We start from the raw sequence: 18,948 nt of genomic DNA on the forward strand, positions 1-18,948 counted from the left end.
AATGCGAGAGGCCTAATGTGGATGTTTAGCACAGTGGTTCTCAACCTTTTTTAAGTGATGTACCCCGTGTGAAAATGTTTTACAAAGCATTTTTTGGAAAAAAGAAGAAGAAGAGTTTACTGAGCGCTGGGCCATCATTGTCTGGTTTAATATAGAATGTATACAGTTTATGAATTTACACGTATATTTAGGATTTTTTAATGGATGCTAATTTTAAATATATATATTTTTAAATCTCACGTACCCCCATTTGAGAACCACTGGTTTAGTGTATGGCATGTTGATGTCTCGGCTGCTAGTAGGCCGACAGTATAGGCCCACAGCTAAGGTTGAGAGAAATTAGATCTTTAGATTTAGACGTAACTGTGGAAATTCTGACTAGTTGATTTTGGTGCTACATTAAGTTTCAGGGGTCACCATTAGCTACTTATTGGGATTCATACTTGTAGGACCATAACATCAGGTGAAAAGACAAATGTCAAGGCCATTCATCCACAAGCTGTTAAATGAATTTACTCTGTTTAAGAAAGTGCTGAACAAACAGACTAAAGGACATCCTGAATGACCGGAAGACATTGCCACTCTCAAGGCAACAAGGATAAAAACGGGTTAAGAAATCTTTCAGGGTTTGGGTAATGGCCATTTTAATTGGAAAGAATATAATAAAGTACTTGCAATAGTAGTAGCAATGATAACAATAACAATAATAATAATATTGATAATAATAACAATAATAGAATACTGTGATATTTGCAATAGTGGTAGCAATGATAATAATAATAATATTGATAATAACAATAATAGAATACAGTGATATTTGCAATAGCAGTAGCAATGATAATAATAATAATAATGTTGATAATAATAACAATAATAGAATACTGTGATATTTCCGAAGGCAGTTAATGTACCGGGTTCAGCACACATACCACTTTGCTTTGACACAGTGAAAAGCCGTCGTTGTACTGTGCAAGCCATAGGAAGTAATGTGTTTCAGATTGGCTGTTGTCAAGTTGTGCCTGAATGTGTAACTAAACTATAACACAGTGACAGTCAGCCAACGCGCACAATACTAGAATCCTGAAACCAATGCAGCTAAATGGAAACAGGTCGTTGTGAACTCTGTTATTTACATGTGCATTTCATATGACAAGTCAAAACTAAAACATGTTGTAAATAGATAGATAGATAGATAGATACTTTTTTCATCCCCAGGGGGGAATTTGTTTGAAGCAGCAGCAAGCATGTTTACAATATATACAATACAATAAAATAAAATAGCAGGGCAGGACATATTACATTTAAAAATTTAAATAATAAAGGAAATACAAATAAAGATACAAATAAAAATGAAATGAAAGTGTATACAGTGTATCAAAGAATACAGTTCAGTCCATTGCAGAGAAGTTATTTAGGTATAATGCAGGTATAATATTTCATGTTTTTAGGAAGCAGAAAAAATGCTTTTTCAAACCTTCATGTGTTTCAAAGCAACAGACACAGGCACAATGACAGATGGGGCATGTCATTACAACTAAAATGTGGGTCCAGTTCAACAATAGCAGATGTTTCTGAGGCAGGTAAAGGAAATATAGACTGAAATCTAAATATTTTCCGACATGAAATGTGGCTGAAACACCAGAGAATACTGTAACATGGTTCCGAGGGCTTTCTAGTTGTAGGAAGATAGTTTTGTACGGATCATACCATGTAAACTCAAGTACATTTTAAAGTGATACCTTTAAAATGGATCATTTACCCAGTTCAAGTAGTATTTTAGCATGAATACTAATCTAAATACTACAACCGTATTATTTTGTGTCACTTTCTGTCACATCCCCGTAACGATTGGCCGTCTCTTTACCGACTCACCACCCCTCCACGGAAGTGGTTTGCGCCTCACTCCAGCTGATCGGCCCAGGATTCCCCCGGTGGCTCTGCCCGTCGTCGGCTTTGACGGCTCCAGTTTTTCAACGCCGATTTAAGCAGTTATAATTCTACGGTGTCCGTGGCCGCTCGTGTCGGCAGACTGTTCCTCTTCCGGTGAAACGTTGAAGGACAATCTGGCCGGGGCATTGACTCTGTACTTGTCCCAGCGAGGGGATATCTGAACACAAATACGAGGCCCTCACTCCAACCCCGGATTCACCTGCTACGCGGAACAGCCTCACACGAAAGACCGACATGGGGGACACGGGGAGCGAGGGCAGCAATCCACCGAGTAACGTGAACGTCGTATCCCCGCGCTGCCCCTGTGGTTTCTGGGGGTAAGGCGAAATACCTCTCAAATGTCTCGATTGTCAGATGCTTTTTTTCTCGGAGCTAGCAGAGGTGCTAGCCATTAGCGTTAGCAGCTCACACAGGGATGAGCTGCCCTTCTTGTTTTTACCCCCTCCCCATTGTTTTGTAGCATGAGCCTCGAGCTAACCGCAGCTGGCCTCGGTAACCTTCTCCCGTACAGGTGGGCGCAGGGTACGGGGGGGGGGGGGGAGGGATAAGCCCTCCGGGTAATGTGACAGCGTGAAGAAACTAGCTGGTTTTATCTAGCTAAGTACTCGGTTCATGAACGAAGCAGCTAGCTAGTTAACCTAGTTAGAGATACCACACAGAACCTGGACCTGGGTGGAAAACTCGCCATTGGTGTTTTCCATCAGTTCAAATTAGCTGTAAAGCAGGATATGTGCTAATATAGTGACTCATAGTTGCACACATTGACACAGTGCGTTTGTTTTAGTTTCCCCGAAGCACATGCATCGTCATGATAATCTCTTATCAAGTCTCGTGTCTTGGGACACATGTTCACAAAGTCCCAAAGATATCCTGAGTTTTTTGTGACAATTATTGACGTTCAATTCACATCAATTCACAATTCACGTTTCAGTATATGAAAGTGTTCCTGCCACCAATTAAAGCAATTTTAGTGTGCTGAAATTTGAGCTTAATTGATGCATATACCATATATATTTGCAGTGGTAAACACTATTTAAAATATCACCTAAAAGTATCACACAGAGGATATATACACAATGGTACTTTACATTTAGATTAATTTGTATTTGTATTTGGTGACCCAACCTAAATGTTATCATGACCTAAGTTTGGTACAAAGGTCCCACTTTAAATATGGCTTGATGAACTATATATGTTTTGTAACATTACACATTAGGGGTCCAATGAGGGAATTAAGATAAGTAACTGTCATATTCTGTACTGCTGTCTGGTCCAGGGAGAGTTTTCCTGGTTAAATATATTCTACATAAAAACATTAAAAAAAGGAATTATATATGTTTTTACAGCTCAATTGTAAAGTGTAGAAGTAACCAGATCAATGAAGGGAAAAAAAGTTGTGGGCGTAAAGCAATACTATTGTTTGTTCTCAAAATGTATTCAAGAGCTACAGGAGCTAATTCTGTATTTGCATCACGGTTTGGATCTCAGTACCAACGATTGTATTGTTGGTGACCCACCTGATCATAGTTATTAACCTGAGTTCAACATATTTGTGTGCACCAAAATCATGGCATGTCTGCGTCTTGTTACAGTATCACAATTGGCACAAAAAGTTCCACGTTTGTTTACACGTTTGTTTACACGTTTGTTTACAAGCTTTTATAGTTTCTGCATTAAACGTCCTCCACATTTTCAACAGACCAACACTGTAAGTATTTCCTCTAATTTTGTAACTGTTTTGAACAAATCCACAAATAAGCGTTCCATTTTACAGAAGGTCACTGAGATATGTACCCTGATTATTACATTTTCTGTCACTACTGCTCTCACTGTAATATCAGTCTGTCTGTCCTTGGGATCTTTTTACCCAGTCACTAATGCAGAATTCATTCTATATGTAGTAGTGTCCAGTGTTGTTTTGATTACATTGTCAGTTGATAATGTGTGACGAACAATGTAGATGATATTCAGACATTATGATGTGAGAGATGACGTTTTTTACTTATCTGTAATTTTCAAAACCTCCCCCATTCCCTTTTTGTGGTAGAAGTCAATTGGAAGTGAACTTGGCAGTGGTAGTTTATTTCCTCTGTAGCAGCAAAACATGAGCTGATTAGCTGATTAATAAATGAATCGATCGCTAGAAAATGTATCATCAACAATTCTTCCGATTCATTGTTTAGGACATTTGCCAAAGTTAACTATTTCTCCTTTTAAAATGTAAATTTTCTGAATTTTTTATCCTTGCGTTTTGGAATGTTGGTTTGAGACTATTTTACATTTTAATATAGTAATAGTTTTTTTCTTTTAGCATGTTTCTTTTATAGATTAGACAATCAATAAATTGATTAATTTAAATAAATGATCTGAAGACTAACTGATTATTACAATGATTGTTGGTTGCTACTAAAGAGGATATGAAGGCCAAGCTGAGCCTGCGCTTGTTTTGATTACTAGATATGTTGTCCTGTAGTCTCTGTCAACACTTTAAAGTGGAATATTTTAAAGTTTATGATCACTAACACAGGAAACCTGGGCAAAGTATGAAGACACCAGATAGTCCAGTGCAAGTTGTGATGTTTCACTTAACTACCAGATGGACCTTATCAAAAAAGTGTACTCATGTTTAATATCTCCATACAGTTCAACTTCCATGTATCTGTAACCTCCCAGGGAACATGTTCATGCCTCTCTAAAGGTGATACTCTACCAGTAAATAATGAGGACCTGAACACATAAAACACATGTGGTGATATTATCTGACTACGAGTCGGACGCCATGTCTCATTACCCAATTGACAAGAGCACATGGGATTGTGGGATATTGAGGGTACACTGAGAAAAGTATACACTGATGCTGAATGTGTCAGTGGTATTAGGAGAGGCCTTTGAAATTAGGCCGGCCTTATTGTCTGGTTATGATGGATTTGGTGTAGAAATCCGTCCCTTGATCATCCTGCTTACATGCTTTGTAGTGAAAAGTGTGTCGGCCCTTGGATCTTCCAGAAGACAGGAGGACTGTTGCATTATGTTATTTAAAAACGGGAAGTGGTTGAAATCCCCTGTGAGTTGTTTTGTGTGCTCCAGACCTAATGTATGACAACATTTGGAACACAAGTTCTTTCAGGTTGTTTTATGGCATCAGGGCACTGGCGTATTATGTCTCTTTTTTATTTTTTGACTACCACACGTCTCTTTCTGCCTCAAACTTGTTTGAAGAGGCACATTCAGGTGCACCATGTATGGCTGTTATTGATGCTCTGTGGCTCATAAACCGTAAATACATCTGACATTTAGCAGCTTGTTCTTGCTTTTGTTGTTTCTTCTCGAGAGCAGAAGGCTTGATTGTCTCAAAGTGATCTTCGATGCAGGAGGCAAAGGAAGAAGGAAATGTTAATCACCCCTTCAGTTTACTTTTCACTATATGGTATCAGAGTTATCTGAGTCTTTTAATGATGATCCTGTTGCAGAGTGCTTTAGTTAATTTGAAATTAGGATTGTAGCACGCCAGATGGGATGAACCCGAAATACATCTGGGATTAGTATTCACAAATGTGTCAGATGTAAGCCTAGTTATTTACAATCTGCAAGTTTCATGTTATCAGTTATTAGTTGTAGATAGTTTGTGTGCATGTGTTTGTAGCTCCTTGTCAAGGTTGGCAAGTGCAGCTCTTGCATCACATAGGAAGTTGAACATAGTCCTGTGTCTTTGTCATGTCCCAAACACTCTTTTTTGTCAAATAATAAATGCAAAATATGGTTAAACACAGCTTATATTTGTTGCTGCTATGCTGCTAGGTTACTCTGATACAGGAATACATGAGAAATAAATAAATTCCTAAAGTCCATACTACTACAGTGCCAACCTGTTGTAGTGATTTCATATTTGTACACACTATTTATAACATTGATAAGTAATGAGATTGCTGTTACAAAGGTTATAGATAATTGATTTGTCAAGCAATTGCATTAGGAATTAGTTTATTAATTAGCCATGTATAGCTATTCATAACAAAAATGATTTAGAGTAACAAAAATATTGAATGCATGCATTTTTAATCCTTAATAGACATGTTGAACAGGCTTGTGCTGCCCTTCCAGTTTTTTTTTTAAGACCAGCAAAGCAAAACCTCTGGATATGGTCCAGGCTACAATGTAGAACTGTAAAGTATAATCTCTCCTCCCCCTGGAACATAAACCATAGCTGAGCCTTTCTCTGTCACTGTTTTATTCCCCATATATACACTTGACATTGTCTAACTAATTCCATCATGTACACAAGCAACACGATGTACTCTATTAACAGACTTCAATCTGTATTTCTGAATTTATTTTGTACTTTACTGCTATTGTTAGTAGTGTTCAATAGAACTTAATTCCTTCATAACATTTATCCCCCATCCAAGCCTTTGCGCCTTTGTGTCACTCAAACTGCATCACCACGGCAACCGAGCCCATCTTCCTGTCTGTTCCAATCAGATATTCTCATTAGTAACAGCAGTGGGCCAATTGTGTTGTCTGTTCAAATTCCACTCAGCATAACGAGCATGCAGCATTTTCTTTCCTGCATGTTTTTTTATCTCAGCCTTTCTCACCCCTTTTAGTTCCTTAATTAATCTGTGAGTTGATTACCTCTGATTTATAATGGTGACAACAGGATATGACTTGTTGTTCACCCAGTACCGGCTTCCTCCCTGCTCGTGTCTCATGATTAGTTTTCTCCTCTATTCTTACCTCCTCCTATCGGTTTTATACCCAATCCCACACACCAGCAGACTGACAGACTGCGGCTGACCCTACATTTAGAAATGAGGACAAAGGTGTGCAACGAAGCACCCAAAATAAATAGAATGTGACTGATAGCAGCGACCGTCACGCTCAATGCGCAGACAGTAAGGACGAGGACTGGGGAGGAAATGAGAGGAGCCCTCTCAGAGGGAAGCTAGAGCCATCTGTTGTGATAGAGTTGTGCCACTGGAATCAGCAATACTTCAGTAATCAACCCCATAACAGCTATTTCATATCTGTAGCCACGATTTGGAAGGGAAAAGTATGTTTAGAAGCGTTTGTAGCTGGTAAAAAGGGCAAGTTAATGAGGGTTGTAATGTCCTCCATTCAGGCCTCTTACTCACTTAATCGGACCAGTTGAGTGGTTGTCTAGCCAGTTGTGTGCATTGCCAACACAGACGAGAGGCCCCTATAATTTAACCGTACTATTATTACTTTGTGCAGAATCAATGTTTATGAGTCAGACACGACTGACCATTGAGCTAGACCATATAACTATTTGATTGTTACATATTCACTAATGCTGATAAGGTAAAGTCAAACTTCTGACTGATGTATGTTAAAGGTTACAATAATGAGAAAAGGGAGTGTAACTTTAAATCAAGGGCATTGTTTTAATTATATAATTAGGGGAATTTGATTCTGCTCGTTTTAAAGCTAGAAGAAGGGAAATTCCAAAACGGTCTCCAAAGCCCAGACACAATATTGCTTTATCAAGTTTCTGTGGTTACAATGTTAACAAACTCGGCTCACTAGGCCTTCCTATCAGCAGACACGGCACACAAACATCTAATTGGAGTGGTGGTTCTGGCCACCTGATGAATATATCATCACTCTGCCTGCCACGTAAAAAGGCACTCCATGGACAAGCCCCTATAAGCTAATAATAATACCTTCCACCACCGAGTGTCTCTTAGATGTACCGCCTGCCAAGCGTAAAAACGAAGATGACTGCTCTTTTGTGTCCTAGAACCCAGAGTTTAGAACAATTTACCAACTTGCATTAAATCTGTTGAGTCTGATAATTTTTGTTCATTCCCTGTTTAAGTTTCTTCTATACAGTGCACACGTTGATATGTGTAAGAACTGGTTGCTGTATGCTACATATGTTCTTAATTGGGTTGCTTTTGTATGTATTTTTCAATATAGTTAAAGAAAATTGAGAAATGATGTCTTATCAAGGGACTTGAGGATTGTGGAAACATGTTGGTACTCTTGCTGCGTGGATGCCCATCAGCTAAAGACATTTCTTTTGCATCCCACTCTACAATTTGTTATTTCTTATCCAAGCTATTTGATGAACACATTTGATTTATCTCTGCTCTTTTCCTCAGATCGAGCAAAACTATGAATCACTGTTCAAAATGTTTTGCAGGTAAGTCCTTGTTCTTCTGTGTGCTTGTTGGCAGATCCTGTGTGTGCTATGTTCACCCATACCTTCTTAATTCAATACTCTTTAGAAGCCTTCAAGTATGGGGCTTTTGCTCAATTCTTAAGGGAGTATTTTGTCCCCTTTCACTTAGTTCATCTTCTCACAAAATCAGTGCCAAAGATATGAGTGGAAAACTAAAAAAACATTTAAATATGATTTTAAACAGAACTATGTCAGAGTACCACAGTTTCTAAATTCAATTGAACATCATCCAAAGATGCACCTGTGTTTCCACTTTGCTATTGTTTGGCCGGCTGCCCAAGTTAAAATCTTTTGCAAACCCCAAAGCTGATAGATGTATTCAAACATGTTTCACTGATGCACACAAATGTCTCACCAGTTACCTTTTTTTCCATAGATATTCAGAAGAAACAGCCAGACGACGATTGTGCCCCAAAGGCCTCTTCAAGCTCCAGCAGCAACCAAGCAGACATCTTCTGTACTGAAACAAACGGCAGCATTAGTCAGTCGCTGATGTCGATGCCTAAAGCATCAGAGGACCCTTCGCAAGGAGAGACGGGAGCGCCATCTCTACCTGCTCAGGACGGTAGGACGGCAGTTAATCCTCTTTATTATTTCAGATGAGTGACTACATTCTTGCTCCCTTTGTCCATGAATCTATAGATCACTCCCACTCTGAAGTGTAGAACTCAAAGTCTATGTGAAGTGGTCTTTTTAATTTGTAATGTTTTCACTTGCTTACACATTGAAGTAATGTACGCCTCATGGACTGCAAACTTATGAATGTGTTTCAATGCACAATCTCTCATTTTAGTGGTCAAAACCAGAGTGTTGCAGCTCACAGCAGCTGCAGTGCCCCTGCCCCGGCTATATTCGTCCTCATGGCACAGATAGAGAGAATGATAGCAAAGGGTATCCATTTAGAAGTGGTGGTTTTAAGAGGACGCCTACAATTGCCAGTTCATCGGTCATTGCTATACATTGACAAGGTTATTTGTAGAGGCCGATCCAGGACACGACAATAAAATAGCTCCAGAATAGATGAACTTGTGAAATCATGTTCCCACACTAACGTGGTCCTCTGTTGCAGCAGTGCATGATTATAGCTGATAAAAAGAGAAGCCCCTCATGGTAACAGAGTGCTGCAGGGATGACATGTTCTTATTGACCAACCCCGGAAGCATCGCTCTTGTTCCCTCGACAAAAAGACGATGGGATTTCTGTATTGTGAATTATTACAGGAAATAAACTCTGCCAAAAAAAAAAAAAAAAGTTCATGATACTTACATGATTTATTCAGCAAGATAATCTTCACAAATCCCTTTTATGATCTTTGAATTGTAAATACAAACGGCAGAAGTAAACATATGATAGTGACATTATGAATGTATTTATATATATATATAGGCAGACTCGTATTGTATTTGAGCCTGATTTAGAAATTTTCTTTTAAGTAAAAGATTTACTGACGTATTATACATCGTAGAACAAAATGTCTTATGCATGTTACCTACAAATCTTTTTTTCAGGCATCTAACCAAAAACCCATTGACTTTGAGACAAGAGAAGCAGTTTCTGGGCTTTAGGACTCATTTCTGCAGCACTCTATTCACTCAAAAACGGACACACTCATTCATTCATGGTGACTTATCAACAAGTTAAAAGTTCCACTTCAGTCCCAACATATACGTTGAGTAAAGAACCCGATAGAATGAATGGCTGACTACACATAAGCTGTACTTTGACCCTGATGCTGAGATATTACTTGTTACTATAGCTGAAAACTGCAATTATTTAGATAATTCATTAGTTGTTTAAGTAATGGCAACAGGTCATTGGTTTTAGCTTTTTATTTGTCTTTTCTCTTTTCTATTATTGTAAACTGAAGCTCTGCACACAAGCACGCTGCGGCCCCCTTCCCCTCAGATATAAGAAGAAAAAAAAGCTCAAGGCATATTAAAGAATTTTAAAATCTCGCTACCTTGTAGAAAATTGTACCACAGTCTTCTCTGTTTTTAGAGGACTTATTGTGGAATTATTTATCGTTCTGTTCTAAATCAATATAGCCAGAAGACATTTGATTTTGTTTTACACTTGAATGAGGGAAATTACAACACAGTCATACAATAAAACTAGTGTCCTTATGTCCTCTCTTTTCTTCCATTTTCTTTTTCATCTTCTCCCCTTTTCCATCCCCTTTTCTCACTGCATCTCTTTCAGAAGTATCCAGCACAGACACAGTCTTCAGTTCACTCTCCACTCCCACAAAACGCTCCTTTGAGTCAGGTAGGCCTCAGCTCTGCCATTACAATGTCCATTATTGTGTTTCACTGTGTGCTTGTCATGTCCACTTAAGATATTGGAATGTGGGAACCATTGGCCTAAACGGATTGATCCTAAACAGCCAGGTTAATTGTACTTCCAGTGGAAACAGCAGAGTGTGTGGAAACAGCTGCGTGTGCGTGTGTGTGTGTGTGTGTGTGTGTGTGTGTGTGTGTGTGTGTGTGTGTGTGTGTGTGTGTGTGTGTGTGTGTGTGTGTGTGTGTGTGTGTGTGTGTGTGTGTGTGTGTGTGTGTGTGTGTGTGTGTGTGTGTGTGTGTGTGTGTGTGTGTGTGTGTGTGTGTGTGTGTGTGTGTGTGTGTGTGTGTGTGTGTGTGTGTGTGTGTGTGTGTGTGTACACTTATTTCATTGGAGGATGCATGGAGCTGGTGTACGATGGAGCATTATTACTTATTATAAAAGATTGAACAAGGCGGATGTCTAAACTCTGCAACTTCTAGTGCCAGTTTCGCTTAAATCGGCTTTCACCATTAGTTGACACTGCCTGCTGCTATGCTAACACATGTGAAAACTAGCACATGACTTAACTGCAGAGCAGGCAAGGCTTAGCAATGCTGTGTGAACATGTTGATCCCTTGTCTAATGCAGCGGGGTTATTCGAGCACACGCAGCATCATTTAAACCATGTGACGTTTCACTTTTTACTGTCTATCTAAATGTTTTTCGGTTTAAAGCCTGGATACACTTTAGTGCGAGCTATAACTCTTAAATCGGTTTATCGTTCAAATACCATTGCTTTTTATTTTTAACAAATCAATCAAAATTCCTGCCACTGTAAATTGGCCACAGATTATTTACCAGGATAAGGAAAGGCTGGCACAACATGCACTTGCACATGTACCGACACGCATGCTGTAGCACATTTGGGGATCGATGGGGCTAGCTAGGGAGATCTACTGCTCAGCTTGGCCTAGTTCTCAGATTTATTGAGCGCTGAGCAGCATTCGGCCGGGCCACAGAAAAAGTCTGCAGGATTGATGAGCAAAAGCTGAGTTGAAATTCCAGCTGACCAGAGAAAGTCGCGACATGCTCTCCCGGTCTCAGGTGCTGGGTGTGTCTAATGTCGTCTAATGCAGGAGAGTCATTCATCTCCAGAGCACCTTTTTATTTACCACAAAGAGGTGTTTTTGTTCCAGCTGTCCATCAACTGTTCTCTCCCAGTTTATATTAAATGAAAGTTGTGATGGAGTTTCATCATTGAATATTTTCTTTTGAAATTGTACTCAAAGCGGATGCTCTTGACACTCAGGAGACACATGGATTATTATGTGGTTGGTACTAATAAAAGATTTTACTTTAAGTATATCGTTAGATTGGTAGATTTGATTCAAAACCAGATTGCAGATTGATTAACCTTGACATGCGTTGTATCTGACAACAACAGAAAACTGATTAGAATACAATAAGTTAAGTTGCCATTATTACCGTTTGTTGATCAGTAGAGTATAAACGGTAGAAATGGAAAGAAAGATGTCTAATATCCACTGTTGAATAATCAAGGTTTTATTATTCATTCACAGTGTGTGTCCCAAACTACTAGATATCAACAGCATCAATAGTATACACATAAACTTCTGCTGTACTTACTGTTCTGACAAATACAAAATGTTAAATCTAAAAAATAATTAATGGCGTTGCAGTTAAGGACCTCGGCGATTGCTATTTTTTTTCTTTTCTTCCTCCAGCCTCGGAGTCGGAAAGTGATGTTTCACCCGAGAAGAGAGCAAGAGTGGGTGACGTGCCAGAGGGTGAAGAGTCTTCATCGTCATCTTTGTCTGCATCATCATCATCATCCTCGTCTCGCAGTGGCTCTAAACAGCGGAGCCGCAAACGTTGCCATCGCTGCCAAACTAAACTGGAGCTGGTTCAGCAAGAGCTGGGTTCCTGTCGCTGTGGTACGATGATACAAGTCTACACGCATGAACACGCATGGGCACACATATTTTAACGCATCACCAGATGCACGCTAATACCTAATACAGGCTCACTCACACACAAGAGGATACACATTAAGCAGTGGTAGCTATTATTAAAGACCTTTCATGTGCATTCTTTACAGTCGTTAATATTGGCTTCCTAAATGCATAATTACATGTTGGTTAAATTGGTCATAGTTCTGAGAATTGTACATCCAGTGCAGTGAAGTGCATCTCCTACCTTTCCATGTGTTTTTGTGTTGACGGAAATGTCAGTGCCTTTGCTAGCCTTGGGGGATCATTACAGAAAGCCTGAATGTTTCACATTGCACATAAAACATAAGCCAATTACCCCAAACACTAATGCAGTTTAAAGCAATACTTGGCTTGCTAATCAACTTGTTTGCATACAAATTAAAGTACTTAAGTCACAGCTCTTTGCTACTTAAAGACCCTCTGCTTAAATCTACGCAACAATTTCTAAATTGCAAATTGACTTGTCTTTGTTTTCCAGCCGGCGCTGCTTAATGCATGGGCCATCCATCCTTGATAGTCCAATGCTCACTATGAAAACATTCTTTTACAGACCGAAGGGGAAATGGTGGCAATTATGGTGATATCAGACTATTGCTTTAATTGCAGATTACTTTGCTAATGCTTCTGCAAAATGTTTCTCAGTGTAAGCCAAGAAGGTCTGATAATGAGTTGAAAGCACGGACGCTTTTCAGATAGTAAATGGGGGAAGGAAATAAATCTCTGGTGGAGTATCTGATCCAACTCAGTAGACTTCTGCTGTTATGCAGTGGCTATAATATTCATCTGACAAGGTCTGAGTATGAAACGGAGCTTAAAAAGCTTATTAGATCATGCATGTTCTCATCTGAGATCTAACCGAAGCAGGACCTTTTTCCTGACTGGTGCTGTCCCTTGTCTTTCACTTCCCAAGCAATGGTCCTAAAATGAGAGAAAAACCTTTTCCATAACCAGTAACCTTTGATAATGAGTCCAGTATGTGAAGATACATTGTGGTATTCTTAATTTACTATAATTTAAGTAAGAAAGTATCCAGTCATGAGCTACTCTCGTGAGTTAGCTTTTTTTTAAATTTCTAAATATTTAAGACAGCTTTGATTTTATGCAATAACAACTTTGAACACCTCCATTTCCTCCCAGCTCATTGATGTTTTAAAAACTCAATTCACAAAAACAGCTGCTGTGAGCTTGGTGGAATTTGTTTTGGGTTTCTGATGAAGGAATAACAAAATAAGTATGGATTCTTTTACTTAGAATATAGGGTAGTAAAAAGTCCGACATAGTTTGCTTATCATCCATCAGTTGGTGCAGTTTAAGCATTTTTCTGTCCTTTCATTGCAGTAAAGCAACCAGAAGTAGTTTTGATTTCCACCGTTGCCTCCAGACTCGAGCAGCCCATCCCTTTCAAAGGCCTCGACTGTTACACAACTTTCTCCCCTCCACTCCATTTAAGTGCGCTGTAATCACATAGGTTTTAATTGCATAGCAACCAGCTGTCAAACTGGATTTTTAATCACCACTCATTGAATGCCAGCAGTGTTATTATGTGTATTAATGAATGAATTTAAGACAACGAGAGCTAACGAGCTTCTCTGAGCTTAACGAGCCTCCTACAGTGCCTTTTGTCGAGAGTGCTGCAGTAGACACAGAGTCAAGGAGAGAGATGAGGCTGGTATGCCTTTGTTGAATGGAGTCAAAGGAGGAAGCTATTCACCAGAATGTCTTCTCTGGTAACCGGACCTTTTTACAAAGGCATGGTTGCGGCGCAGTAAATATTATCTGTTACCATTTAAAAAGACTTGTATAATACAGATGTTTTTTTTTTTTTTATACCCCTTTGTATAAATTGTATGGGTTTCAAACATGTTCACATAATTTGGCTGTTTAATGCACTATTTAAATATCGTAGAATATTCATTTCCTATTTTTCGAAGTTAAAATACAGCCGCAGTAATATTTGTGTATTTGCTGAACTTGGCCAGTTAACCACTCCCCCTCTTGTACACCCATACCCCTCACCCGCCCTCCAGGTTATGTCTTCTGTATGCTCCATCGGCTTCCAGAGCAACACGAGTGTCTGTTTGACCACCTGGGCCGTGGTCGCCAGGAGGCAGTCCTGAAGATGGTCAAGCTCGACCGCAAGGTGGGCCGCTCATGCCAGCGCATCGGAGAAGAGTGCTCCTGAGCGGCCGTTCCCTTCGAAGAATCTCAGTGTTCAGACGGTGTCTTAGCACCGACAGGGATTTGATTTTTACTTTGTTTTCTTATTTAGTTTTTCAAGATTCTTTTTTTTAATACAAACCTCCACCCTTTCTTTTAAATTATGCTCGCTCTTTTACCCATATCCCCGTTGTTTTCTGCTTCTGTTGGCTTGATCATATCCCTGCTGCTAAGATGCCTTTTGGAAAATCCCAACCCAGGAATGACAGAACAATAAAGAGCAACGGAAATATACAATTTCTTCACTTTGTTGCAAGCTGATGACTACACGAGTGAGCAGAGTAAGATGACGAGAAGAAATACAATGCTTTATACAAATGTTTGTCCCGGAAGCCAGTTTAAGACTATACTCTTTACCTCAAAAAAGAAAAGAAAGATTGACGACGACGAGAAAAGGATGGACACCCTTTGTGTAGACCTCTGCTTCGGCGCTGTTTATAGACTGTGCTCTTTACCTCAAAATCAGACAGAGCTGATTTGTACTCTGCGCCGAGCATGGACTTTGTGAAGCAAACCAAGCAAGCCAGCCTCAGTTAAAGTCAGTGTCTTACCCTCTGGCCGCCCACTACCGCAAAACATCAGTTAATCATCCACCTCAGGATATCACAGCCCAATCTTCACCTCTCCCCTCTCCAACTTGCATCATTCTCCTTTCCTCCACAGGACACCTTTTTACTCCTTTTGTTTGTTTTAAGATTCATACAAAAGGTGTTTCTGCTCTTTTGAGGAGGCCATTGTGGACAATTAAACTGGGGTGATATAAGTCCAAATTCAGAACGCTGGTGGAAGTGAGCTGCTTGTCCTTGGAGTGCACACCGATCTGTCATCAACGTTGGGATGTGATCGATGGAGACTTAATTTGCGGCAGATCTTCTCTGTCTTCCTCTTTTCGTCCCTATTCCCCACAGCCCCTCCCGCACGAAGACATGCCCTCTCCAAACAACATGTGGATTATGTGTGCTGGATGTGTACAAACTTCAGGAAGACAACATTAACAGGATGTATATTGAAATTTGCTTACGATTTAGGACTGGACCTGAAATGTCTGCGTTGTACACGTCCACACATCTCTATGCTTTTACAAATACGCACTCTTTGTTTTCTGTGCTCGACTGTTGTTCACATTGAGCACAAGCAGGCAAGATCAGACATTGCTGCTGAGTTTGGACCGAAGCTGAGATGGCAGAGCGCCACTCAGAACTGTTTAAGATGTGTGTTGGTTGTTATAGTTCAGGTTTCGCATAATGTCTTAGGCCTTCATTTCTATTATCCACATTTAAAGGTTATTTGATATGAACATACAGTACTTTAATTTCCCTCCTTCCTTTTAGGCCCCATGTTTTCATTTCCAGCGACCACGATGAGCTCACATGCATTCTCCTCCTCCTGCCTTTCACTTTTCATATCTCGTCTTTCACCTTATTGATTGCTCTACTTTTTCCATATGTCACCTCTCTGTCTCCCCCTCGCCCTTTCCTGCGGTAGAGGGGGAGGGGCGGCTGGGGTGTGCAGTGCGCTGAAAGTTAAAATAAAATAATTACTTTCCAAATGTTTTCCTTGTGGACTATGGAAGGAATAAACAGAACATGCATAATAAATGAATATTCTGTATCTTAAAGAAAATCTTATTTAACCCCTTTTTGCTTTTCACTTACACTTTAGTGTAGAACTGCTTTTCTTTTTGGTTGTAATGTGGTTATAAAATTGGAAGATGAACGTGGAAAATTCTATACTTTTGTTTCCATTGTTTTATTTTATGCTTCCACTTTCCAACTTTCTTTTACTGCAAAAGAATAAACTGGATTAGACATGTGAACATCTCAAGTGTGCTTATTGACATGATGGATGAAAAGATGAAGGATTGTTTGGAAGAAAGCAAGAGTTTGATCTTTTTGGGGCCACTCTAGTTGGAAGCTGCAGTCGCACTCGGCAAGAGGAAATTTAGGAGTGGGATGAGATTATATCCACACATTCTGCAGGATGAATGTGAGACGATGTTGGTAAAGAGTTGAAGCCTTCTTGCAACATGTTGCTGGCTCTCTTCCAATTCCCTTTAAAGTGATGTAAACAACTGTTTACTGCTCACAGGGTTTCCATAAACATACTCATTTACTGGACATATCTGCTTGCGTGTGAACACGTGTGCTCGCTCATGGAGAATTTTGACTAACGACGCTTCTGACGGCAGCAACGAGCCCTGTGGGCCGGCTGCACTAATTGATGTTGTGGGAAAAGAAAACGCACGTGGCCACGATCAAAAAACGTTTGAAGATGCTTTTTGATCGTGGCCTGAGTGTAATCTCTCACCCTCCTCCTCCTCGCCTAAACTATCCTAAAATTAAGCCAGTTGGCACCTAAATGAGAAGTTTCTCCTTTGTCAAGGTGGTTGAAAGGTGTGTCCTTATGTAATCCTTTCCTTCAATGTTTCTCAGCCTTGGTGTTGGGAGACAATATCCCAGGAGATCTCAAAGATTGATATTTGTTTGATACACTTTTTTACTTGAAATATATCATTTCTATATGATCAATTTGAAGCTCCCTCTGTGCTCTTATTTATACAAAAGTACGCCATATGTTGACATCCAGAACTTGTCTCATTGCCGATATTTCTTTCTGACCCAACTCCCCAATTATTTCTAATGAAGTAGATATGGACCTGCTTTTTATTGTTTTGAATGTGGCAGGAATACATTGGGGTTTTGTCTAATCTTAAACCCCCCTCTCGCTTTTTCGAGCCCTCTCTTTGATTTGGTTGTCAGTGTGCACTCTCTTGTGTTTTATGTTGTCTTGATTATAGCCTGACACACAGGATGAAGCACAGTGCCAGGATTGGGTTGGAACAAGAAGCATGCTTGCCGGAGGCTGCCTAGTTTTAGAGCGGGATTTGGGGGATAAGATGTTGTGGCCAGTGGTAAGTAATCTCCTTACAGCTCGACAAACAAGTACGCCTGCCATTCTCACCGCCTTTATTGGCTAACACTAGTTATATACACCATCCTTGTATTGGATGTGGCTTTTTTTTAAACGCTTGTCTATCTTGCTAACCACTGTTGAAGCCAGTATGTTGTGCTAAACAAGTGTGAGTGAACACCAGTGAGAAATGTACTGTTGCTTTTGTTCCTACTTCAAACCAGTTTGAATCAGACTTCAGTGAGAGAAGAATCTCAGACGTGCTGTCAACACAATGAAAGGTAACGTTGTCCAAAGTAATCACAGGATCAGTTTCATCGTCTCATGTGTCTTCTCCTAATTTCCAGGCAGCGCTGATCTTGTCAGTGTAATAGTGAAGTCACTTATTAGTCTTCATAAATTTGTTGCACACTGTCTGTTAATTGCATGTCTGTAATTACGTTGATTATATCCACTTTTACTCAGATGATCCTTCCTCATTTGTTATGCAAATAAGAAACACAAACAACAGAAATCGGATCTTCATAATGGAGCATATTGAGTAAAAGAGATTTAATAATGCTATGCTTCAAATGCATCATAATAGGAATCTAGCCATGCATATACCTGTATACCTTAGGAGTAAAAGGCTGTGTCTGGTTAGATTTCACTTAATCAAGTTACAGGTACAAAGCAGCCGCAGAGAAAGTGAATCCTGAAATTATAAGACAACATAAAGGTCTAAATTGCTGCTTAAAGGATACCAAAACAACAACAACTTGTTTCTTTCCTCACTCGCTGCTCTCATTGGCGTGTTCATGTGCAGCTGTTTTTAGGTCTGATGCTGTAAACCAACGGTCCACTAATTGCCCAGCAGACTCAGTTCAGAGATTCGCTGTTGAACCTCGTGGAGTATTTAGCAGCATAGGTGCAACTTTGCACACATTAAACTGTGGTAAGTGTCTTGTAAAAGAAAGATTATATATATATATCTAACTATCATGAAATAATCACTTTGAAATGCATTCATCGCCATGCATTCCTGCAGATGTTACCTTCGATGCCCACCTATTGTTGGCATGCATTAACAGTTTAGATGCATTCGTTAATATTCTTTGAGTGTGACTACTGTGATATATATACGGCATAATCCCTTCTCAAAACCATAGCTAATGACTCCAGCACCATTCATTACCATCCCAACCATCTTTAACCACCACACACTGACACTATGCTGCCGGAACCTCAAACAGGCATGCTGCTGACATTTGGTCGGGTTTAAGAGGAAATTAAAAGTGGCGGTAGAAGATCCAATCCTAGTGCAGACATTACTGTCAGTCTGACATTTTTTTCCATGTGACCTTTAAGAAGGACGCTGACTGTACACTTCTCTTCAATTTTAGAATGACTTTAACAGAG

General features: G+C 39.7%; 1 protein-coding gene across 2 annotated transcripts; it reads left to right on the top strand.

Annotated features, from left to right (window-relative positions):
* The first annotated feature begins 1,887 nt into the window (after positions 1 to 1,887).
* On the top strand, positions 1,888 to 16,456 carry LOC117748895 (AN1-type zinc finger protein 3 homolog). 2 transcript variants are annotated; one of them, XM_034559031.1, is made up of 6 exons: positions 1,888 to 2,267; positions 8,073 to 8,113; positions 8,529 to 8,717; positions 10,355 to 10,417; positions 12,157 to 12,366; positions 14,451 to 16,456. In XM_034559031.1, exons 1-6 carry the CDS (start codon positions 2,185 to 2,187, stop codon positions 14,603 to 14,605), a joined length of 741 nt encoding a protein of 246 aa, XP_034414922.1. In that variant the 5' UTR covers positions 1,888 to 2,184; the 3' UTR covers positions 14,606 to 16,456. The 2 variants fall into 2 exon arrangements, with proteins under 2 accessions (XP_034414922.1, XP_034414915.1); XM_034559024.1 differs by having other exon boundaries at positions 1,889 to 2,267; positions 10,352 to 10,417.
* Positions 16,457 to 18,948: the final 2,492 nt, after the last annotated feature.

The sequence above is a fragment of the Cyclopterus lumpus genome, chromosome 3 (genome assembly GCF_009769545.1).
Source record: "Cyclopterus lumpus isolate fCycLum1 chromosome 3, fCycLum1.pri, whole genome shotgun sequence".
In the NCBI taxonomy this organism is placed as follows: domain Eukaryota; kingdom Metazoa; phylum Chordata; class Actinopteri; order Perciformes; family Cyclopteridae; genus Cyclopterus; species Cyclopterus lumpus.